Genomic DNA, 25,726 nt, shown 5'->3' with positions numbered 1-25,726 from the left:
AAGCTCTTGCTCTTTTTCTATGCCTCCTGTGCTCATTCCCACTCCTATTGTCTAGGATCCTGCACACTGGGTTATTGATGTAGCTAGTCATGACACTTGGCTGATGGAGTTCATTTCAATACCCTGGTAGCTAACGTCAATAGAGCTTTCACTGATTTTCCAGTGTCCTTTAATTCATTAGGTATTGACCTTTTATTTAAATCCCACATGACCATTCCAAACATTTTCCACACTTTTCAAGCCTCGATTTCTAGTCTCTTTATTTTTTATGCTCTCCTCATGTTCAGCTGTTAAACTCCATGGTTTACTGCAAAAGCTGTGAGAATCTAGTGTAAGTCCCTTGTGTTGTTGATATTCAACCTCAAAATCCTTCCATGATTCTCTCATCTTTAGTGACATCAAAGGCATTAGTTATGGATACTGTTGACACATTTAATGCCCATGTGAGCCTAAAAGAGTTTTGAATCCTCTTTGAGTCACAGTGTCCACATCAGTGGAATGAAGCTATTGTGAAGATGAACCAAGAAAATGAATTCAAGAATATGTTGCATGAAAAACATATAGATCTTGTTGTATCTGTTGACTCGGATAGATTGGTAAAAACTTCCTCAGGTTCTGTGTTTTAAAAATGTAATAAATCCAACACATATTTGGAAGGTAGACTGATAGGATTTGCTGTGGGGAAATGAGAGAAAGACCAAAGCTGAGAATGATGGTGTCCAGCTTCATCCATGTCCCTAAGGAGATATACCTAATGTAAACGATGAGTTAATGGGTGCAGCACACCAACATGGCACATGTATACATATGTAACAAACCTGCATGTTGTGCACATGTACCCTAGAACTTAAAGTATAATAAAAATATATAAAAAAATAAAAATAAAAAAAGACCAAAGCCAACAATCTCTTCTAAACTCAACGCTTTGTAATTTTGTCTTTTCAGCCACAGCAGCAAAAAACAAAAACAAACAAACAAAAAAAAACAGCCTTTGTTTCCATTTTCCCCAGCTCCACTCACTATCTTCTTCCTAGGCACAATTATCTCTTCTCTGGATTGTAGCTGCAGAGGTCCAATTACTCTCCCTTTCCACTCTTGACTGCCTTCAATATATTTTAACACAGCAGCCAGAGTGATCCAGTCATTTTCCTGCTAGAAGACTTTTGATGGGTTTCCATCCCACTCAGAGTAAAAACTGTCCTTAAAATTGTCTACATAATCTGCCCAATCAACTCCCTTTGTGATCTCTTTATCTCTCCCTCTGTCACCATGCTCCAAGCTTATGGTACCCCTTGTACTTCCTTATACTCATTGAACTTGGCCTTTTCAATTTCCATCTCTCCTATCTGCCTAAAATGCTGTTCCCCCAGATATTTCTCTGTCCACCTCATTTTTTTTTCAGCATTTGCTTAAAACTTATTAGAGAGGACTGCCATTGCCACCCTCTTCAAAAGAACAGCTTCCATCCTTTGTACTACCTATCTCTCTTATTCTGTTTTATTGTTCTTTATAACACATAATTATTTTATTATGTACTAACTTATTCATTTGTCTTCCTCTGGTAAAATGTAAGCTTAAGTTGTTCAGAGATTTCATAAAATATATTGGTTTACTACTGAAGCCTCAATATCTAGAAAATATTTGTACATAAAAGAATGAGTGGTGGCCACATGGCATATATTAGGTAATAACACTCCCCTAATTAATAACCATTCAATGGGATCTCATTGCTCTTTAATATAATCAATTAACCTACCAGAACCTACTAAATTTGGACTTTATATAAAATGTTTTTATCTTTGTTGAAAGACTACACTTTGAGCTTTTGTTCCTATTATTTTAAATATTTTGTCCATTAATTAAACAGCCTGTTATATTCAGCTAGTCTCACTTTACTTCAAGTTAATTGAGAGTGGTACCATTTGTTGGCATAGAAGAAACAAATGAAGGAAATATTTGGCTAGGAGTTGCAGAATGTGGAATCAAAACTACTATTTTAGAAATGAGTAATAATACCCAGATGCTATTCTAAAGCTTTACAGGTATTGACTCCTTACATGCTCATAATAATTTGATGAAATAGATAGTTAATATGCCCATTATGTAGATTTAAGACATCAAGGCTTAGAGAATTTAAATACCTTGCTCAAGGTCACATGGCTAAGAAGTGGAAGAACCAGGATATTAGCTTAAGTTGTTTGATTCCATTCTCTTAACAATTCTGGATATACCTCTTTGGAGCTATCCAAATGGAAAATGAAATAAGTAATCTAATATATGAGTCTGGAGTTTGGGTAAGGTTATAGAATGGACACATGCATTTGAAGCCAATCTGCATATAGATGAAGTTTAAATTGCCCCTCTACCTTTCTTTATCCCTACTTCTCTTTTATTTTCAGTCTCTTTCAAATTCTTTACTCCTTCCCCATTTCTTAAAAAAGGTATTCTCTATCTTGAAAATAACCTGCCCATATATTCTAAGCTAAATTAATTAGGTGTCTTTGGTTGCAAATGACAATCCAATTGAAGTGAAAAGATAATTTAATTCTCACAAAACTGGCCTATTCAGGGATGAGATCCAGGCTCCTTTCATCAGGCCTTGGTATCGCTTGCTCCCTCTCTCAGCTGTGTTTGTGTGTGTGTGTGTTGCCCCAGGTCTCAGGCAGGCTCTCCTCTCTTGGCAGTAAAGTGACTTTTAGTAGCTCTAGGCTTAGATTTCATCCTCTTACCTATCCCAATATGAACATAGATTCTCCTTTACCTGCAGTTCCAATACAGAGCCTCAGCTTTAACATTCACTGGCTCTGACCATGAAGTATTGCGTTCAAGAGGAGGCAGTGCTCTCAATGCCAGGCCTACACCACTTGCCCAGGTGGAGCACTGAGAGTAGGAGTAGCTACACGCAAAACACCTAGAGCAAGCCTCGGGGAGTAGTGAATCCCAAGGAAAAGTGGGATGCTGTTATTAGAGGAAGGAGAAGTAGATACCAAACAGGAAAAACAAAAGATATCCTTCAGGGGCTTAAAAACAATAGAATAAGTTACAAGGAAACCATCAATAGTTACATGTACACAAAAATTCAAATCGACAGTAATAAAAAGTCATAATGAACCAAATTAAATTACAAACAAAATGTTAGAAAATATTTGTAAAAGTGTAATGGTGACTTGTTTGTGTCACCGCTTCACTGCTACATGAAGAAGTCAAAATCAACAAGAAAATACTAAGACCCCACCTGATAGATATAAAAGATATGAACTTAGAGTTTCAAAAGGAGAAACGAGTAGGCGGTATAAATCCGAAAGCAAATATATTGCAATGGAGAAGGGCAGTTAATAATTTTTTAGAAAGTTAAGTTTATGAAATATGATTAGTTAGTGCTTTTGTAAAATAAAGCTATAGCTCTGTGTTATATATGCTTGGAATTATTTTATATGTTGTATTTCATAATAAAGTAGAACATCACCAGAGTTTGATGACATACTTGTCATCAATAATAGATTTGACAACACTGCAATTAACACAAAACCCACAAGGAATTTAAAAGCATAGCTTGAAACTGACTAAATAACAACTCTACTAGCACTGATATAGAGCTTACTTATTCCTGACACGGTCTCACATACTATGTATTTACTACCTCTCAGTACTCACAACGATAAGTACTACTGTTATTCCAATGTTGCAAATGATGAAACAGAGGTGAAGTAAGTTGCCCATGGTCACGTAGCCAAGTTGTAGATAATTAATTATTCAAATTTAGGAAGTTTGGCTCCAGAATCCAAGCGCTTAACTCCTTTACCAGTTTCCAGAGAAAAACAGTTTTAATATACATTTTGTCTGCAAAGCATTTAAATAAACCCAGTCACATGTCAGTAAGAAAAACAATACTCAAACAGTTCAGAGCTGTTTTTTTTAAACCTGCATACTTGAAGAAGGTTCAGATAGGAGTTCAGACAGAGTATGAGTAGAAGACAAAACATAAGATTACATAGAGAAAGATTTGGGGTGTGATGTAAAAGATTTGCATTTCTAAACTTCTCGAAATTCACACTTCTTTCTCAAACACCTGTGTCTTCTTTCCATAAAAAATTAAAACCTTTAGAAAGGCCTGCAATATACTCTACAGTCTATATCTCACTTCCCTCTTGCATTTAATCACACTCCATTTAGATGACATTCAGCTTTAATCTGCCTAGACTGCCCGTACTCACTTCATCATCCTAAATTCTCAACCCTAGCTAAATTTGCACTTTGTCCCATGAGGTTTTCAAACTACTCCCATCTCTTAGTAATCTTGTCCTCTGAGAACACCTATTCCACTTCTTTTCAAATTACCTTTGTGTAATATTACACATCTATCTATATATATCTACATCTGTATCTATAAATGGGCATATATACAATCTCAGGAAGAGAGAACGAGAGAGATAGGGGGAGAGAGAGAGCTTCTTTCTGCATAGTCCCTGTTTTGGAAAACAGAAGACTAAGGTTATGTTTACTTTGTATGCCAAGTACACAGCAGAATGCCCTAAATTCATCCATTTATCTGCACATGTTTTTGAATGCATGTTGTATTCTGGGCACTGTGCCTGGCATCATAGATACAAAGGAGTGGAAGATACTGTTCCTCGGCCTTCAAAGATCTCTAAGTGCACACGAAAAACAAATGTGTAGATAAATAATTAAAACACAGTGTGAAAAATGCCATAGGGTAATACAGGGTGCCATGGCAACCCAGGGGCTGAATGGCAGCTTCTGCCTGGGGAGTTTAAAAGATTTCACAGAAGAGTAGAAATTTAAGCTAGGTCTTCAGATGAGTAGGAGTATAAGAGGCAACAATAAGCCTAATTATAAAAGCATGTTTGCCTTGATAAAGAGTTTGCACTTTATCATTTAGCCAGTACAAATTATAGAAGAATTTTACAAAAGAGAAAAATGTGATTTAACTTATGTTTAAGAAAGATAGCTGAGGTAGGCCTGAGAATGCATTGGAGTGAGGAAGAGAAAAAACAAATGGCTTTTTGAACAATCTGGGGAGGAATAATGGAATGTCTAAATTAAAACAACAGTAACAGGAGACTAACAAAAAGAATGAGTTTGAGAAAACAGTTAATATTCTATGGCATAATAATAGAAATTGATAACTTAGAGAAGAGAAGGAAGGGTTGAGACTTGGTGAGAAATTTAGCAGAGGAAAATGAGCAGATGAACACACCACAACAAAAATAGGGGATGCAGAAGGAAAAGCAGATTGGAAAAGGGCAACAGGGACACAGAATTTGGCTACATTTTGATTTTGTGGTACCTGAGGAACATTCTCATGGAATTGTCTAGGAACAATTAGTAAGTGAGCATCTGGAACCCAAGTGAATAATGTTGAGAATTTCTAAAAGTTTAGGAAACAGGTACTTCCATCACTTCCATTATAAAAGCTTCATTGGGAATGTTGGATTAATAGGAAGATCATGCACAGAATCATTATTTAAGCTCCTAAATTGTTCCACCTGAGCATGGGTAAGGAGGACCGGTGTTAATTATTTTTGCTGTGAGGGGAAATAATTTAAAAACTAGAGGGAGGAGAGGGTTAACTTTGGGAAGAGAGTTCAGAGAACCTGAGAATGTGATGAGTTGCCCCCTTTTCCACCCACACTGGGCATGCCTGGGGCAGTTGGGAAGGATCAGGCATTCTTCCCATAAAGTCCAGCCTATCTCTCTATGCCAGCAGAACATGCTGCAGGGAGGCACAGTTCCCACCATTCTGACCACCATTTCCTAGGTAGTCAAATTTAGGGTGGCAGAAACACCTAAGATTCCCACGGTCTAGAGAAGGAGGAAGAGCTGGCGAGGACAAAGGCCAGAGACAGCCTTGTGCAGGGAGAGCCCACCACCCACTGGGATCAGGAGAAGGTCCTGTTATGAGGAGCAATGCTTGTGAATGAAGAAGTGTTCTCAGCTGGGTGCCTGAGCCATCAAAAATGTTCCATGATCACACAAAAGAGTCTTACATATTTTCATTACTGCAAACCAGCCTTGAAAATAAGAAAACTTTGCCCACCAAAGAAGAACTTCCCCCCTACAACACACCTGCCAGTGACTGCCCAGTGATAAATGCTTGCAAGCCTTGTGAAATGAGAAGATAGCTTTACAAAGGGGAACAGAGTAAAATACTTAAAAAGAAGGGGAGCCCTTATACAGACTTTAAATTGGACAGTGGCTAAGGTTTTCATTCTTACGTGAGATTAAACAAGTAATAATAGACAGATTGAGTTTCCCAGAGTATGTCAGCTGTACACAGGCAGGAAGTTAAAAAGAAATATATGTGGTCATAAGAATACATATTTGCACGTCCGAATGGTGAGTGTTCAAAATTAATCCACTGGATATGAATATTGGATGCAACTAAAACATAGATGTGGGAGATCATACAACCTGTTTGTATATCAATACAAGAGGAAAACATGGCCAAAAATATTTGTTGTTGATAGGGAAGGATTTTAACACTAATGAAGGAAAAGGATAAAGAGAGATCTGTGAAAGGAAATAAATTATGTAGATGCAAATGACTTAGTGAATGGTTGTAGGAGCAATTTTCTAAATTTGCAGGTGATATTTAATTGGCAGACATTGCAAACAGCAAGGAGCAATTCAATCAGATAAAGGACTTGAACCATTAAGTACTTGGCCTAATAGATGGCAAGCACAGATAAGTGGTGAATAATAAGTCTTGAATCAAAACTAAAGAACAGAGAGTGAACATTTGCCAAAGGGAATGATGCCATCCAGGAATGGCTCTTAGATTTAAGGAGAACTTATAGACAAGGACAAACAAAAATTCAGTAAAATATTACAAATAAAAAGATTTGGTGGGTTACAGCTTATCCAGCTGAAGCTATGATGAGAAAATCTGATAACTTAAGGATAGATAAATCCTGAAATCCACTGTTGGCTATTGAAATGCCATTTGTTACCTAGAATTTCATCTATCCCTGATCATGATTTGGAGATAAAATTAATGAGTAAGATAACATCCAGGCATATAAGAGGTTGCAGATTTGGGTGAGGATACTATAAATAACTTTTAAAGGGCATTTCAGATATGAAATTCTCTATGTTTTATGGGCATAATTGTGAGGTATTTTGTTTAGATTGCTTGGTCATTTTTATTTAACATGCCAGTTCTAGTCTATGTTAGTCTGGAAATTATAAACATAGAGAAATATGCTACAAGTAAAAGAGAATAATAAGAATTTATTATAGCCTAGAAAGGTAGTTGATGCAATATAGAATATATTTCCTCCTTCTCTGTTTTTGCAATGGTGAGTACTTTACTAAATGAAAAGGTTAATTTTAATATTAGAGAAATGGAAACATCCTTTAGTACAACATTAAAACCACAAATGGAACCTTTAAATATTCACTCACTCTAGCAATCAATGTTCCAACCTCATTTAAAGGATTTTTTTTAACTTGACATACAAATACTCAGAATGAATATTTGGAAGCAGAGCCATACCTTGAAAGATAACTGTGGACTTACTCTTGCCTGCCATTTGGATACTTCAGATTTCAGTTGTTCTAAGTCTCAATGATCCTGAGTTTTCTTTTTGTAATTTGGTAATTTTGTAATGGCAGGCTTTAAAATAAGTAAAGGTTTCCTTGACTAAGAACAAAAAAAAATCCGGAGACCTAACAAGGCTCAGCTGTGTCCAGGTAGGAGGTGACTGCAGTTTGGCTTCAGAGGCTCCCTCTAGCAGTGTGAGGACATCTGAGTGCCTCTCTTACTCATTTTGTATTTCATTTGATACTGCACAGAATCACTAGGAGAACAGCCAGAATTGGTTTACTTCTCATAGAGACGAACTGTTTCTGGGAGCTAGTTATCTTCTTATTAACAAAGAGCTTACATTCCCCTCCCCTGCAGAGCTCCTAAAACATCTATAATAGCTACATTAAGTGAATTCTACAATGATTGAAAATTTTACTATAATGAAGATAAAAATTCACTCAATTCTAGTTCTTTTATCCTTGATTTGCATTTGATTGAAATGTGTATTAGCAGTTTGGGCATTTCAGTCAGCGATTGCTTCTGTATTCTCTGCCCATAAGCAGCCTTCAGATGGCCTCTTAGAAAATTGAAGAAGTCTCTACATGACTGGAAAACTCTTTCTGATGGTCTGTTTCTTCAAAGATATAGCATTACCTCTTGGGAATTATAGAAACAATATATTTTTAAGCCTCTTCTAATGTTACAGATAATTTCTAAACTACTGTAATTTATAACTGGTACCTTTTTTCCCACTTAGCATTCAATAAGCATTTATTGGGGCCTAATATGTAGATGGAATTTTGGAGAATACATAAATTATAGAACACAGAGTTCTTGTTCTTCAAGAGCTAAGCAGCTAGAGATAGAAAGACAGAGAAAGAGAGAGAGAAGAGATCAACACATATCCACCACTTGCTTTACTATCTATACTTCAACTTTTGGTGGACTCATCCCGTCTTATGGATTCAATTATCATCTATAAGTAGACCACTTCCCTAATTGTTTCTTTAACCCAGACCTCTCACCTGAACTACAGACTTTTATTTCTCACAATGCCTTCAGCATTTTCCGTTTCTAATGGGTACCTCAAACATTAAGTGTTCAAAACTGAATTCCTGATTTCACCCCTTTCCCCCGTTCTGGTCTGTTGTAGTGTATGGCAACTCCAGTTTTCAAGTTACTCAGTGCAAAACCTTTGAATTGTCCTTGAATTCTCTTCTCTCTGTCATGCCTTACATACAATGCATCAGCAAATTTGTCTGGTTGTAAATCTGAAATATACCATAAATATAAATATGATCACTTCTCACCACTCGAAAGCCACTATTTTCTCTCTTTAGGACTATTTCGGTGGCCCTTCAACTGCTCACCATGCTACTGCTCTTTTTCCTATAATCTATCTTTAACAGAGCAGCCAAAGTGATTGTTTTAAAATGTCAGATCATATTACACTCTCCCTATAACTCTCCAATAGTTTTCCTTCAACTCAAATTTACATAATTGCCTATAATGCCTTATATGTTCAGTTATATACATATACACTTACCACCATGTCTGTGAAATCTCTTTCTCCTACTTCCCTAGTATGAGTATTGCTTAGGTATAAATCAGAACTCAGAAAAATAAGAGTAAGAATTAAAAAGGACATATGTGCTGAAAAAAATAGAGCAATGAATAAATACTGGGGAAGTAATTAGGAGGAAGAGATTATACAGAAACCATAAAGCAAAAAGTTAATCAAATCTATCAAGCATATTATAGGGGACATGGCCAACTCCACAATTTTTTCACCTATAATCTCAGGCAAGCTATTTACCTTGTCTGAGTCTCAGATTTGGCCTCAGTGAAAGGAAGGTGGTGATACATCATGAGCAGTGTTGCGGCACAGCTAGCATATATGGGGTTTATCCCACACATGTGGACTGAAAATATTAGAACCCAAGCTACCAAGGTCAGAGGGCCTGGCTAGGAGCTTCATATGGAAGAAAACCTTTAAGTCAATGACAAAATGGGAGAGACTTTTTTCAGGCAGTATATAGCCAAGAATCTATTCCTTGAATGCTAGAATTGAAGGTTATATAAAAGCACTTATTACTACCAAATTGCAAAGAACAAGCAGAGCAAGTAAGTTGAGAGAGAGAGAGAGAGAGATCTTTCTTGGAAAACATTTTTAGAAAATGACTGTGGGCAAAGCAGTGTGAAAATATTTAGGGAGACAGAAGACTACAAAGATAAAATACCTACATCAAGAAGTTTATATTGAAACCGGGAATATAAAACAGATAAGTCCCATAGGAGAGATACAGAAAAACAGAGAAATGAAGGATAACTGTAAACTCTAGGGAGGAAATGTCAAAAACTCAGGTGAAAATACATTAGAAAAGGAAAATAGGTATTTTTCAGTATATATAATCAGGCTGGAAGATAAAAGCTGGTTCAGAGACTGGTGAAAACTAAACTGTTCCTATAAGGACTTTAAAATGAGATCAGCATGTGAGTAGGCTTGGGGACCTGCTAAAGAGGGAGCTAGGAAAAGGAATAGCACGTGGTTTCTGAGAAATGGTGTAGCAATAAGACTTACGACACAGAAACTAAATTAATAATAATGTTTTTGTCACTATTGTGCTGTCAGAGATAAAAATCTGTTGAAATAATGAAAAATACTAATTTTGAGAAATATCAGTGTGGCAAAACCCAAGAAACACTTTTCAAATGAATATACTCAAATTGCAAGATCAAACATCTATTAATTATAATAGGTAAGAAAAAGGAAACATTCAAAAAAATCCTTCAAAGTGAAAACGTGTAAATTAATCAGAGTACCTTTATAATCAATAAACACTTATTGAGCATCTATTCATGTGCTATCGATGTGTTAAAAATACAAAGGTAACAAAAATAATTATTGCTCAAAATTCTGTGCAGTATTTAGAAAGATTGGGGTAGGTATAAACATGTGTATTTCTCTAAGATTACATTACATTATGAAAAGTTTTATGGAAAAAATGTATATACCTGTGTATATGTAAAAATAGAAAAGAGTCTAAAAGAACTTTTTCAATCTCAAAACTGTTTACATATGAGGAAATGTAGCAATGACTGTTAATTGTTTATAAATATCTGTTCTCTCCTTTCTTAGTAATACAGCTCCTGAATCGTAATAGCCAGATACAGACTTCCCACAATATGAATTTCCCAGTTTCTCTCCTGAGCTAGTGTGGTCATGTGACTAAATTGTAGCCAATGATATTTAAGCAGAAATATCATGTGATGCCTCTGAGAAATGTTCTTGAAGGAAGGATTTTTATTCTTATTCTTATCTTCCTCCTCCTTTCTTCTGGCTGGAATGTTAATAGGATGGCTTGTGTTCAAGCAGCCCTCTAAAGACATGAATTGGAAGCTAGGTACTGAGCAGCAGAGAGCAACAAGAGAAAATAAGTTTGGTTCTTAACTCTGGAAGCTTGATAAACCTGGGACAGTCAGCCAGGGAACTTCTTCCATGTTGATTTTTAAGCCAGTGATATTTTGGGCATTTGTTTTACCTGCAGGAAGAAAATAGGCTGATTTTATATAATTTGACCCTTTAAAAACTAGAATATATTCATACATAGTTCTTACAGTTCAGTGTTTAAACTTATTTATTTTTCATCTTAGTTTTGCTTCCGTATGTTTTATAAATGAACTTATTAGCCATTCTGTGTTATATAAAAGTTTCACTTTTGTGTTTTGTTTTTATATTGGCCCAACTTCCATGTTCAGCTAAATACTCTAACATAATTTATATTACTGCATTTCACTGGGAATCCAAGTTAGAAAATTCCTTTTCCCACATTTTTAATACCTAAAACTTGGGAAATGAATAACATTATAAGTACTTGAAAATAATATTCACTGACTTATCATGTGTAAGCCCCATCAAAATATTTATTTTCCCATGTCTCTACTGAGCTTGGAACATATTTTAAAATGATTCCATTAAAGAAATTTTTAAAATTTTTGAAATATCTATTTACTTAAGATGTTGAAGAAAACATAAGCATCTACCTTTACCTTCCACTTTTTAGATCTCATATGATATGACAAATAAACAGAAAATTAGAGGAAATTTTACAACAGTACTCTAAATTAAGTAAGGGTACCCTCCCTGAACCAGGAATTGGCAGATTTCAAAAAAGCACACTCCTAAGAAATTGCTGTTTTTCACATGACCCTGAAAAAATCCATTAATTGTCCTAATTTGGAAGGGTACAAAATGCAGAAAAGAGCAGAGTATGAGCTCAGCAGGAAGCATAATATTTCATTGCCAAGTTGCTGTTGTGGCTCAGTAGCAGCACTTCTATTGTCTTCTGCATGGCTTCTCACTCTTCAGCAAGCAAATTAGGACTCATTCACATGGTGATCCAGGGTTCCTGGCACAGCAAGATAGATGCCAATGCTCTGTTTGTATCACATTGCTTCTCTTCCATTGACCAAAGCAAGTCCCTGGTTAATCCCAGAGTTAAAGGATAGGGAAATAGACTGCACCAATTGTTGGAAGAGCTGAACAGTACCTTGCAAAGGGGCAGGAATACCAGAATAGGAAGAGCTTTGTGGCTATCTTATGTAATCTGCCATGCTGATAAGTTAGACTAATAAACCAAGAGAGAAAATGAAGGATAATAAATTCAAATACCTAATAGAGATCAGGCTGTTAAGATATAAAAGTAAAGTTGGATATAGTACCTATGCACACAATGTGCTTGAATTGCAAGAGCTAAAGTGAACTGAAGATCTCATGAACTTTCCAAGGGGGCACTGTCTCTCAGATTCAACAAGTTTTGCTTGAAACAGACTTCAACAATTTTCACATGAAATTGTAAGTTTGAATTTTTATGTAGACTCTACTAATTTTGAATTCTGGCTGAAGTATTTTAAAACTGTGGTTGAACATAAACACATCTGTAAGTTACTTATGAATTATGGGCCATCAACAGGTGAGTTTTGATAGAGAAGACTGAAAGGATAACATTTTACAACTTTATTAAATATAAATAGTACAATTAATATATATTTTATATAAATTTGTGTCCTATAGACAGTGAAGACCCATAGGTTAATTACAAAAATTGATAATATATTATGTGCCCCCAACTCCAAAGTTTGTATACAACATAAGTAATACCTAACAAATTACCAGATTAAAATACAAAAAAATTAAGATGAATAACATTTTAAACAAAGACAAAATCTCAAACCACTTGGAAGTAAAAACAGCAAATGAGCAAAAACTCTCATACATTGTTCCTAGAGCAAAGAGGAAATAAAAACTAAAAGTATAGACTATTTAGAAAATAATGATAACAAAAGCACTATATGTAAATTGTTTTTAAAACTTTGCTTACAGAAACATGTTCATCTTTAAACTCTACTTAATTACTAAATTAAAATAATGAATCAAGCCTTCAACTCAATAAACAAAATATGAAGCCATTAAAGTTTAAGTTAAAATGCATTAAAATCTGTATTTTAGAATTCATAAATCAATAGGGTTAATTGAAGGGAAAAAACAGTTCTTTGAAAAGATGTAAAACAAAAACAAGCCTTGGGAATGTCTGGTTTTGGAAAATGAAATGCATAAATAAAAGTATCAAAAAATGTGTACAACACATTTTTTTGTGATTAAATTAAGAAAAATTTTCACAAGCATGATGGAACAGTAAGTACAACTTTATCCTAATTATTTGAAAGAAACATATGACATGAATTATTATCAAGGAAAACATCTCATCATTAAAATTGACCCAAGAAGAAATAGAAGACAATTAAATATATTCCAATATGACAAAAAATGTAATTTGTTTATGAACAAATTAATAATGTTATATCCTGCCTGTTTTCTTCATTTCAGGAAAGAATAGGCCAAATGATTAAGACATTTCATAAAAGTTACCCAATTAATTCTGAAGAGCTAGAGTAATTCCCAAAAGAATGGCTGAAAATGAAATCACATACAAAAAAAGAAAAAACATTCAATATCACTTTAGTAGTGGTAATAAAAATACTTATTAAGTGATAACTGAATTCTTTTACAAAATTCTTTTGGATATGAATATCCAAAAATCTTAAATGTCCTTTCATATTTAATCCACCAGCATATTAGAATATAGTAAAGTATTACCAAACAGGGTTTATTACAGAATGAGCTTCATTCAACCAAAAGATAAAAGGAGAGTCTTTGGCAAAATATCTAATAGTAAGCAAAGTTGGAGACATGGATTAGATAATAATATGAAATCATCATATGTTCTAAAAATGAAAGAATGATATTAAAAAAATCAAAGGAAAAGGGGAAAGTAGGGGAAAATAGGATATCGTAATGCACTTTAGGGAATAAGTGGAAGTAACAGATTTTATTTAAAATTTTCAAAATGTTAACTGGAAAAAAAGGAGTAAAGGCATTATAAAATTTTTAAATATTGAGGTTAAAAACTATAATAAAAGTGCAAATCTTTCTAGATAGTAAAACAAAAACATACCAAAGAAAACATGCTACATAGAAAAACACAGTAAATAGAACAAAATCTACACAATAATAAATAACATAAAGAATAGATTAAATAGGATACATTTTTGGGATATGGATCAAACACTACACCCTCATAATATGCCATTTTCTCAAGCATACATGGAACATTGACAAAAGTCAATCACATATTGATTGGCCTCAAAGAAAACACTATTAAGTTCCATTTAAGTACTTTATTACAAATAGTGTTCCCTCATCAAAATACAATAAAACTAGAAATTTAGAAGAATAGTAAGAGAAGACTTTTCACCTGAAATGAAGAAATCATCATGTTAAACAACTGTAGAAAAGAGAAAAAGAAACAAAAATTATCTTTAAAATTAGTGGTAAGAAAAATACTATATATCAGAATCTGTAAAGAATACTTAAAGGCGTAATTAGTAGTCTTGCCCCTCCCTCCTTCCCATCCCTCCCCTCCCCTCCCCTCCCCTCCCTTTCCTTTCCCTTCTACCTTCCTTCCTTCCTTCCTTCCTTTTTTTCTTCTTTCCTTCCTTCTTCTCCGTCTCCCTCCTATTTTTCCCCCTTCCCTTTTTCTTCCACCCTTTCTTCCTTCCTTTAGCATTTCTTCAATCCTTACTTTCTCCCAAGCAAACCTGGAATCTTTACAATGTAATATTATTTAAAGGCCAAATAAAATCAAATAATATTTAAGAAAACTGTCAAGAAATTTCAAATATTTACAAAAATTTATTCTCTTGAAGAGCAAGAGAAGGAAACAAATAGTTTAGTAAGTTAGATAGGCAGAAGTAGACCTAGTACTTGTGAAATGTGTGCCAAAACTCTTCAGTAACTATTTTCCTTCTGCTTTCTGCAGAAAATATTTAAATTTGAAATGAAAGCATTTCCTGAGGTAATATGTGAATTACTACAAGCAATATGTACAAAACATGAAAAACAGAGGTGATATTTAGTTTGGAACTGTCATATTCAAAACCAGAAGTAAAATTTTCATTCTGATAGAGCAGTGAGTTTGATTTTATTCTCAGATTAAATTACAGAATGGATTATTAATCAGATGTGTTTTAGGTGATTAAAACAGCAGTTCATGTTTTTGATAGCATTAGCTATTCAGGATCAAATGAATATCTGATTAAATATGTATTTTGAGTTCAATAATGCCTTTTACAAAGCACTTTAAACCCTATAGACAAACGTGGCTTGATGGCAGCATGGTAAGGAATATTTATAGGTGATTGAAAAGCCATATCCAAAGTGTTAACTAGTGAGCTATCGTCAAAGTGCATAGAACTTTAGAGGCATATTGCCATACTTTGAACTTGCCAATGTATGTTTCATCAATACTTTACTAGCAATGTGTATGAAGAATTAAAGGCTTGCTTCTCAAACTTCTGAATGGCTCAAACCTGGTAAAATAAAGTTGACATAATGAATGAGAAGTATAGATTACAGTAGATGTGAAAAATGCAAAAGAACCAAAGAATGAAATTAAAGAGACAAATATAAAATCTAACATTTGCTTCAATTGCATAAGACTATGTGGGCTACTAGTTTGATAGTGTTTATTTTAAAAATATTTTTCAAATTTTATTTGACCTTAAATTTAGCATAAGACTGTATTAAAAATCACCTAATAAAAATGATTCAGCCTCCAATTTTATTTAAAATGTATATAATTTATATCACTTGAGGAAACTGATTATTTAGACTGTGTTCACAGGAGAATGACAAGTATTTTGAGGGACAGAAAATCATATCTTTGGAAAAAGTTTGAACCATGTCATAGGGCAGATCTATTTAGATTGATAACATAATGTATGGATGACAAAACTAAGACATCTAATAAAGAGTACAGGGAAGCAGGTATTAATTCATTATAAAATCAAAGTTTTATAATAATTAGAATATTTCAAATGCAAATTTTTCATCTTAGGAAAAGCAATTGGACTGGTGTAATGTTAAAATAATGTATGTAAAACACCTGACACTTGGTATATAGTAAGCACTAACTAAATGCATACTATTAATCTTACCAATATAATGTTCTTAGCATTATATTCAAGAATAAATCAGATCTTTAGTTGTTACATATAATCATTTATTTCAGATTAAATTTAGAGTAAATGTATTTCAATTTCTCTAAGCTTCTAAGATTCAGTGATTATATTGCTTATTAGTCATGCTCCATTGTATCATCCATCCATCTCCTTTTCATGACTTGAGAGAATGCAAATCTTGTATCTTATCTCAAGGAAAATATTATGACTATATAATTAAAATAATTTTAAAAATGTATTTATATTCCAGTTTTAGTGCTAGTCCTAATCAAAATTTAAATAATCATTTTACATTAAATATTTGACATATAATATTTTGTAATATATTGAATTTACTATAGTAGATGCCTAATTATCTCAGCTATTTGCAAATAATGTAAGCATGAATATACTGATAAATCAAGAACTTTACTTTAATTATTGACATAATTATTCAGGATATTAATCTTTTATCATTGCTAAAAAACAGTCAATTTTCATATTGCCATTTTCTTTTTATTATTTAAATACCTCTCTCTGTTGGGAATGCGGACAAAAAGATGGAAGAGATTTATAATAATTAGGTAATGTAAGTTTAGTAGGGGCTCCATCTTTATTTATTTATATATTCATAGCAAGTATTTATTGACCATGAATTCTATGCCAGAAAATGTGATATGTAATTTTTTTAAAAGTCACAATCCTTGCTTTCATGGAGCTTATGGCCTAGTGGAGGAGTCAAACATTATTGAAAAGATCATATGAACATATGTAAGATTACAGCTGCCATAATGGCTAGGAAAGAGAGGGATGTAAACTTCTGATGGTGTAAACAATAATTATTGTTCCAATCAAAGAGATAGTGGATAGCTTCCCTGCGAAAATGAAAATCAAGCTGACATATAGATATAAATGAGTGTTTACTTGAAGTTTCAGGAGGGTCAATCCAGACTGTGGGAATAGCATGTACAAAGACCATGCATCAGGAAGAACTGCTGGAAGGGAAAATGGTACAGTATGAATATGTTGAAGCAGGCTGGGGATAGCCTACCTAAAGGTGTGTAGACCATGTTTTTAATCTTTCTCCTAAGAGTCATGCAAATTCATTGAAAATTTTTAAAGTGTGGCAGTAGACAGGATCAGATTTGCTCTACAGAAAGACTACTTTGGCTACAATAGGGAGATCGAAGAGGAAGAAAAGTAGATTTCAGGTAGTCTTACAAGGAGCTGGAGCCTAGGAAAACAATGAAAGCTGGAAATAGTAGAGAAATGAATGGATATTAGGATTCTCAGGAGGTAAAATCAATAGTGATAGATTTGATAGGGGGCATAGGCTGGAGAAGATAATGAAGCTAGCAAGTTTTACGACTTGTATAAAAAGACACCATTCATTAAACAAGAGATGTTGGAAGAGGACTGGTTGAATATCATAAGCATGATGTTGGCCATGTTAAATGTTAAATTTGAGGTATTTTTAAGTCATTTAGTAGAAATGTCAATTATGTAGTTGAATAAATGAGTCTAGACCCCAGAGCTCAGATACACATCTAGAAATAATACATTTGTTAATCGTGTGTAGATGGGGACAATAGCAGTAATGAACACAGATGGAATTGCCTAGGCAGAAGAGCTCAAATGAGAAAAGGATGTAGGCCCAAGTCCAGAGAACTGCTAACATGAGCTTGAAAAAGGAACTGAGAAAGAGGTGTATGTTATGTCATGAAATTCAAGGGAAAGTTGTGATGGAGGGAGAAATCATCAATGCTAAATGTCAAGAGACCTGATCAGATGAGCTTTGAAGTATATCCACTACGTTCAACAATACAATAATTAAGAAGTACTTTTTCCATGAGGAATAGGGTATCCAACAATATGGGGAAAAAAGAGTTTTCTCAGAGTGACTGGGATATATAAAAATGGAGAGAAAATGTGGTAACGTGGAGTAACCAGAGGGTAGAGGGAAGGGCTCAATCTCTTTGATTTCATTTTAACAAGAAACAAAGAATCTTTTAATGGGAAATCTAGTTAATAGGATGATGTTGAATGCATGAGACAGGAACTTAAGTATCTGAAACAGAGAGCGGCTGATACATTTACTGATGGAAGGTTAGCCTTAGGAAAGGGGACAGCTCCTGTATTGTGGAAGCAGATAAATACAGTAGACTGGGTATGGGCTATAGGTTGGAACGTAGAAATAAATATGATTTTTAATCTCACATCTTCTATGTTCTCTATATAATAACAGTAGGATTAAAGATGTGACAAGTCATTGTAAAAAGTGGACAAATGAGTTGACCAAATAAATAAAAACCTAGGAAGGGTAAGAATAAATAATTATCTTTGATTATTTCTGGTTATGTTGTTTATTGATATTTAGGAAGTTTTAGAACTGTCTTTCTGAATTAGTGGTCCTTGGCCTTTTTTTTATTATACTTTAAGTTTTGGGGTACATGTGCACAACGTGCAGGTTAGTTACATATGTACACATGTGCCATGTTGGTGTGCTGCACTCAGTAACTCGTTATTTAACATTAGGTATATCTCCTAATGCTATCCCTCCCCCCTCCCCACACCTTACAACAGGCCCCAGTGTGTGATGTTCCCCTTCCTGTATCCATGTGTTCTCGTTGTTCAATTCCCACCTATGAGTGAGAACATGCGGTGTTTGGTTTTCTGTCCTTGCTTGGCCTTTTTATAAATTTTGCTTCAGTGCAGCACCTCTAATATAAGAAAGGACTACCACATACTCATTATTCATTACAGTGTTCTGCCGTATCATTGATTCTGCAAGATGGAGTGAAGCACCTCTTTAGGAAGGACTATACAAAACTCAAAGACAGGAAAGAGAGAGAGAGAGAGAGAGAGAGAGAGAGAGAGTGTGTGTGTGTGTGTGTGTATGTATTTGTTAGGAAAAGTTCATTATATGATTCTGATATGCCTACCATAGGGAGGCTAGAAATTTCTCCTTGAAAATAGAATAACTAAGTGTTGAAAATAGACCAGAATTTAGGAATTTGTTTATAGATATATGACAAGTAATTGTTAAATTTAATAAATAGTTTAGCACATACAAATAATCAGCTCCCTTTTCATAAATAAAAAGCTTTAGATATTTTTATTCTATTTTAAAAATTCACTTTGTGATATTTAGAAGTATCCATTATTAAAATCAGTAACCATTCCAATTTATAATCATTTAAAAGTAAAACATATAATTATTTATTAGAAAAATATTTATGAACATTTTATAAATATTATCAACATGTTGTCAGTAAATTCCTCCTCAGGTGGAATTTTCTGACTTTGGTTGAGTCATTAAATGCTTTGAGTCACTGGTGATCAATTAGTAAATTACTGATCCATAGTACTTTAATGGTCTGAAAAAGTAAATGCATCTTCTGAGCACCTAATTGAATCTTAGAGAGTTATTTATTCATCATTAAAATCAAGATAAATGAGTCAGCTCACAATAATGAAACTGAACAATTACATTCATTTCACGAATAGATTAAACTAAAGCTCAGAAAAGACAGGACAAGGGAGTTAAACATCCAGGTTAGATTTTCCATCTGAAAAGACCCAATTCCCAATATCTTGCTATAAAAATTAAATAAATATATGAGTTTGAAAGCAATATTTTTCTGCAAGTTCATTTTCATATAGTGTTATTAAGTTTAATACCATTCAGTTAATAATTGTAGATCCATGGTACATATACTAATATGGTCTTGTTATAATGTAAATAGTACAAACAGCAAAATTTTACACTCTTTTAATATAAAAAATTTCCTAGAACCAATTACCCTGAGTGCCTACTGTATGGTTCATTTGGAAAATGAATGATAGCTGCAATATGGTAAAATGATTATGAGCACAGGCTTCGGAATAAGAAAAACATAGCTTTAATATCTGACTTCTGTACTTACTAACCGAGATCTGAACAAGTTACTTAAACTTCTAAGGTTTAGTTTCTCCACTTATGAAATGGAGAGGAAAACACATAATTCACAGTTCATTGTAAGGACTAAGTAAAAAAAAAAAAATACTTAAATACTTAGCACGGGGCCTAGCAACAAATATATATGAACTCGGTACACACAGACATACAAACACATACCCACACTGCTTAACTTTAGCTAGAATATTTTTAAAAGCATTATTACTTTGAGACTAGATTCATCCAAGTTGGTTTAGCATTCTACTAGGCATGTTACTTTTCATATCTTTCTTGGTTTTTGTTCCCAAAAGCTATAAACACAAGTTTTATCTTCTTTCCTGAAACAGTTAAAAAGAAAATAAAAGAAAATGTTCAAAAAATAATTTACTAGTGTTTGTGTTTGTCTGGAAGGGAAATCCTGCAGCTTTAATCACAGCTGAAGATCATTATTTCAAAAAGACACATCTTTTAGATATTTAAATATATATTATCATATTATGCAGTTTAAATGTGAAGTTGTCTACCCTCTGCTTTACTGAGATTCTATTAGGTTTTAAATAAATAGTAAATGCTGTAGTTAAGAGTGCTATCACTGAGAATCTAAGAAGATACCTTAAAAAGGGATTATTACTCCAAGAAGAATTCTCTTTCCTTAAGCATTAATTGTTCATTAAAATATTTCTGAAGTTTATACAATACAATCATAGTAGTGACCTTTGGCATATGATACCTTAGTGCTATAAAAACTCTAACAAATCTGTTTAGAGCCCAATAATATAAATTTCTATGAAGAGAAATATAAACCAATGGTAAAATGCCATGTTGAAGTTTCTAAATAGCCTACTTAATAGTTTACATGTTAAGAACATATTGAATATCTTGGGAACATGTTCCTAGAAAGGATTCTCCAGTATAAGCTTTTCCTTTACTATTAATGATGGCTTTGATAAAATAACCCATGAAAAAAGACCATTTTCTCCCTGTGTTATCTGTGTCTGAAATATTCTTCACTGATTTTACATGCACTGATAATATGAACAAGGTAATTTGTCTGACTCTGGTGGGGCAAGATTTTCAGTAAGACATGCAAAATTCACACATGGCTCTTCTGTAAGAAGTCTTTGCAGTGTTTCAGTTTATATAAAAAGATTTATATTGCCTGAGGCATCTATTTTTTTTTCCTCAAGGCAAGCTGAAGTGGCACAAATGAAATTGTTTTTCAAACTGTTAATGTATTCCTTTCTCTTTCAATTTCTCAGAGAGCCGACATAGGGATTTCTGCTTTAACCATCACTCCAGATCGTGAAAATGTGGTGGACTTTACAACACGTTACATGGACTACTCAGTGGGGGTACTACTTCGAAGGGCTGAAAAGACAGTGGATATGTTTGCCTGTCTTGCACCATTTGATCTCTCTCTATGGGCTTGCATTGCTGGCACAGTCCTTCTGGTGGGTCTACTGGTCTACCTCTTGAACTGGCTTAATCCCCCACGATTACAAATGGGATCAATGACGTCTACTACTCTCTACAACTCCATGTGGTTTGTGTATGGATCTTTTGTACAACAAGGTAAGGAGCAAAAGTACATTCTAGTATTTAAAAAAAAATAGAATGTGATGTTTCCAAAGCCATGTATTCAGTTAATAAGGTTCTGTATCTGACATCAATAAGTGTTCTAAAGGGTCCTCAGAAATGCTCAGAAAAGAACATTTTCTACTCCCTCCTAGTGGATCTCAGACACGCCAGGTTTCCAGCAATAGTGGTTCATTGTCTTTTGATGTAAGTTTAATTTCATCAACAAAGGCAAAAGTGAATGTCAAAGGTAAAGCTCACAGAAAACATCAAGATCAGATTTTCCTGTCCAAACTCTGACTTTCTGAGAAATAGCCTTACAAGGATGAAATTACTTATTACCAGAGAAGGTACTATTTAATTATTTACATATGTAAGGAATGTTAGGACTCGTTCTTTGTTCAGAGGCATTATTTCATGCATTAAAAATATTGACATTGAAAAGACTTTGGTTAATTTGAGACTGATGAGAAATTTTATGTTTTATCTTTTACTTTGATATGTAATCTTTACTGGTGATTTAACTTACAATTTCACTATTTTCTAAAGAATGTCATTGCTCTGTTATTTAATATCCAATCTGCCCAACTCTTTAAACTTATCTGATTAATTATTTGGCTCTCACTCTTTCAAAATAGAATAATATTTATTGCATTCCTTACTTGAGACTATTGCCTCATAGAGAATGAAATAGTAAGAAAATTGATAGTCTCTTGCAAGCTCTGCACATATATTGAAGAGGAGAGATGTTTGCTACAATGGAGACATTATACTTTTTTGCTAATATTTACAACTGTCAATAACATCTTACTTTTTATTCCTATTTTCTGTTGGACCTTCCATTTAACTTCATTTTTCTATTCTAATTTAATCAAAGATTAGTCTAGAACCTTCATCTGACTTACTAACTTCCAATCTAGCCCTTAAACCTTTTGTAAGCATGCTTTTCCCTCCACCTTTCCATATCCAGGGCTCTAAGCTTACCTGTTACTGTATGTTTTTCACAGACACTTTTAGTTCATTCATTAATAATTAACTCAGTAAATATTTAATACACACTAAGTAGAACTTTGCTAAGCGCTGAGTGTATGATGGTGAGCAAGAGGGTCTTTGCCATCATTGTGCCACAACAGAAGTCCAATGAGACACAAACATGTAAACACAGGATTACAATCGTGGGTAGAAAGTTCTGTGATAGGATAAGCATAGACTGTTAGGAGATCATAGGTGTAGAAGCGCTTAATATATGTTAATGTCACAGAGAAGGCTTTTTAAAGTAACACTTTATACAGAGAGACAGAGTTAACTATGGAAAGAGCTTCTTGAAGAAGATGAATGGAGAAAAGGAGACATAAATGGTTAGGACTGAATTTCAGACCAAGAAGTGAGAGAGAAATTAAGATAGTCCAAGCAGAGAGGATCTAGTAAAGATGAGGATGAAGCTGCATTTGTTATTATAAGGAGTTTGAACTGATCTTTGAAATGATCAGATATTTAAAGATAATAAACGGGAACATACAGATTCAAATTTTACTCTAGAAATATTCTGGTTATAATGTGGAGAATAGGTTGAAAAAAGGCAATGTGAAAAGTGAGACAAATTAGAAGACTATTACAATAACTGAGCCAAGAGTTGATGTGGCTTGCTCAAAGGTAAGGTAGCTTTGGGAGTCAAGAGGAGAGTATTGATGAAACGGAATCAATAGGCTTTGATTACCTATAGAGTGGTGTGGGGGTCAGTACTGAAGAAAAAAAGGAGATAAAGTTTTATCCTAGGTTTTTGAATAGGAAATTATGTATATTGGATGTTGATCTCATTTACTGAAAAAATAAAACAGAAAAAGCAGATATGACAGGAAGGATGATACATTCATTCTGCTGCACATTGAGTTTGAGCTATCTGTGAAACATCCAAAAGAGTATTACTAATGTGTGCTTAGTGGTTTGATATATTTGTCAGATGCACAGAAGAGACATCTGGACTTAATATATATTTAGGAGATATTGGAATGTAGGAAATTTTGAAGACATGGGAGTTAATGAGATCACACAGAGTAGTTGCTCTTAATTGCAAACTCCTGATTGAGGACCACTGGCCCATACAAAGCCTAGGACAGAGCTCTAAGGAGAGGAATGGGTAGAGGAGCACTCAGTGGTGCCTGATAAGGAGTGACTATAAATGCACAAGTGAAAATCAGAGCAGCTAGTAGTATACGTTTGGTTGACTGTGTTAAACATTTCAAAGAATCAAATGAAATTAAGGCTTGAAAGGCTTTTGTTGGATTTAACAATAAATTTATTATTGAAGCAAAAAAGGCTTGTCCTTGCCCTATGAAGTCTGAGGTTTCAGCTAGACAATTCAGAGGCCAGAGGCTAAAATCATCCAAAGGCTTATTCATTTCACTCACATGTCTGGTAGTTGATGCGGTCTGTGAGCTAGTGGCCTCAGCTTTTTCTCCACGTGGGCCTCTCCATGAGGTCACTCTGCATGGGATAGTTTGACTTTCTCACAGCATGGTAGTTGGTTTCTCCACAGAGAGTATCCCAAGTAAAGAAGAATTTTATGTTCCAGGTTGGGAGTCATAAACTTGTGTGATGGTGTGAATTCCTCTTGCAGAGGACATCCTGGATGTACCCACCTCATGGGTTTTAATGAGAATTTATTAATAGATGGCTAAAATTGTGAAGTTCTTAGATATAACTTACATAACTGTCACATAAGTGTTTACTAAATAAATAAATTCATCTATTCTTGAACTTCAGATTTGTATGTTCAACTGTTATCTAGGCAACTCTCTGACTATACCAGAGGCACTATAAATTTGAACATGCCAAAAATGGAATTCATTTTAGAATTTGAACCTTCTTAGACTCTCACATTCTCTATTCCAGCTGATCCACCACCAACCATTCAGACTCATGTTAGGCATATGTAAAAAAGAGATAACAAGACAAATGATTGTAGATCATTTTGATGTAGGTAATGATTGAAATAGTAGATCATGGGGTACATGGAGCAACTATAAATAGAAGGACCAAGAATGCGAATGTAATGAAGAGTAAGAGTAGAAATTGATAGAGTAGGCCTGGCATGGTGGCACATGCCAGCACTTTGGGAGGCCGAGGCGGGCGGATCACCTGAGGTCAGGAGTTCGAGACCAGCCTGGCCAACATGGTGAAACACTATTTCTACTAAAAATACAAAAAATTAGCCAGGCATGGTGGTGGGCGCCTGTAATCCAGCTACTCAGGAGGCTGAGGCTGGAGAATTGCTTGAACCCAGGAGGCGGAGGTTGCAGTGAGCCGAGATCATGCCATTGCATTCCAGCCGCGGTGACAAGAGTGAAACTCCATCTCAAAAAAAAAAAAAAAAAAAAAAAAAAAGATAGAGTAGTTAGTAGTAGGAGAGAGTAGTAGAGGTCTCAATAAGATTACAGATAAAGAGTGAAAACGTAATTACAAATGAGTTTGGAGCCTGTATTTATAAAATAGGACATCTAAGCCTAATTTTTTTTTTTTTGAAATGTAAGAGAGGAGAACATGTTGTAGGTATGTGGATACAAATTCCAGATGTTAAGAGTTGGTGAAGGACTTCAAAGCTGATCAAGGAACTGAGAGATTAAAGGGTTAGGTGAACCAGCTATAATGATGGCTTGGATTAGACTGGAGAAAAAGAAGTTGAGCCATGTGTCAAAATTGTGAATAAATAAGGAAGGATGACAAGGATGTTGATAGACATGAGCACTGACCAGAAATAGGAGGTGATATACCTAGATATAATTAACTTCTGTTTTCATCTTACTTTTCCAGTTTATTCAATTTTTCAGTGCATGGTTTCAACAACTGCCAATATGCTGATGACTCCCAGATCTACATCATCTATTCTTGAACTTCAGATTTGTATGTTCAACTGTTACCTAGGCAACTCTCTGACTATACCAGAGGCACCATAAATTTGAACATGCCAAAAATGGAATTCATTTTAGAATTTGAACCTTCTTAGACTCTCACATTCTCTATTCCAGCTGATCCACCACCAACCATTCAGACTCATGTTAGAAACTCTGAAAATACTTTTCATTTCTTCCTCTTTCTCATATCCAACC

The 25,726-nt window shown here is 34.3% G+C and overlaps 1 protein-coding gene across 2 annotated transcripts in view; it reads left to right on the top strand.

The window, feature by feature from the left end:
* Positions 1 to 25,726, top strand: part of GRID2 (glutamate ionotropic receptor delta type subunit 2) — a 1,458,882-nt gene that overhangs the window by 1,149,360 nt on the left and 283,796 nt on the right. For both annotated transcript variants that reach the window (XM_055296994.2, XM_055296993.2), the window contains one exon: positions 21,305 to 21,617. In XM_055296994.2, the coding sequence (XP_055152969.1) occupies positions 21,305 to 21,617 (313 nt within the window). The remainder of the gene's footprint in view (positions 1 to 21,304; positions 21,618 to 25,726) is intronic.

Source organism: Symphalangus syndactylus, chromosome 10, assembly GCF_028878055.3.
Source record: "Symphalangus syndactylus isolate Jambi chromosome 10, NHGRI_mSymSyn1-v2.1_pri, whole genome shotgun sequence".
In the NCBI taxonomy this organism is placed as follows: domain Eukaryota; kingdom Metazoa; phylum Chordata; class Mammalia; order Primates; family Hylobatidae; genus Symphalangus; species Symphalangus syndactylus.
The sequence above is the reverse complement of the archived record's forward strand: the minus strand, read 5'-3'. Positions and strand labels throughout refer to the sequence as shown.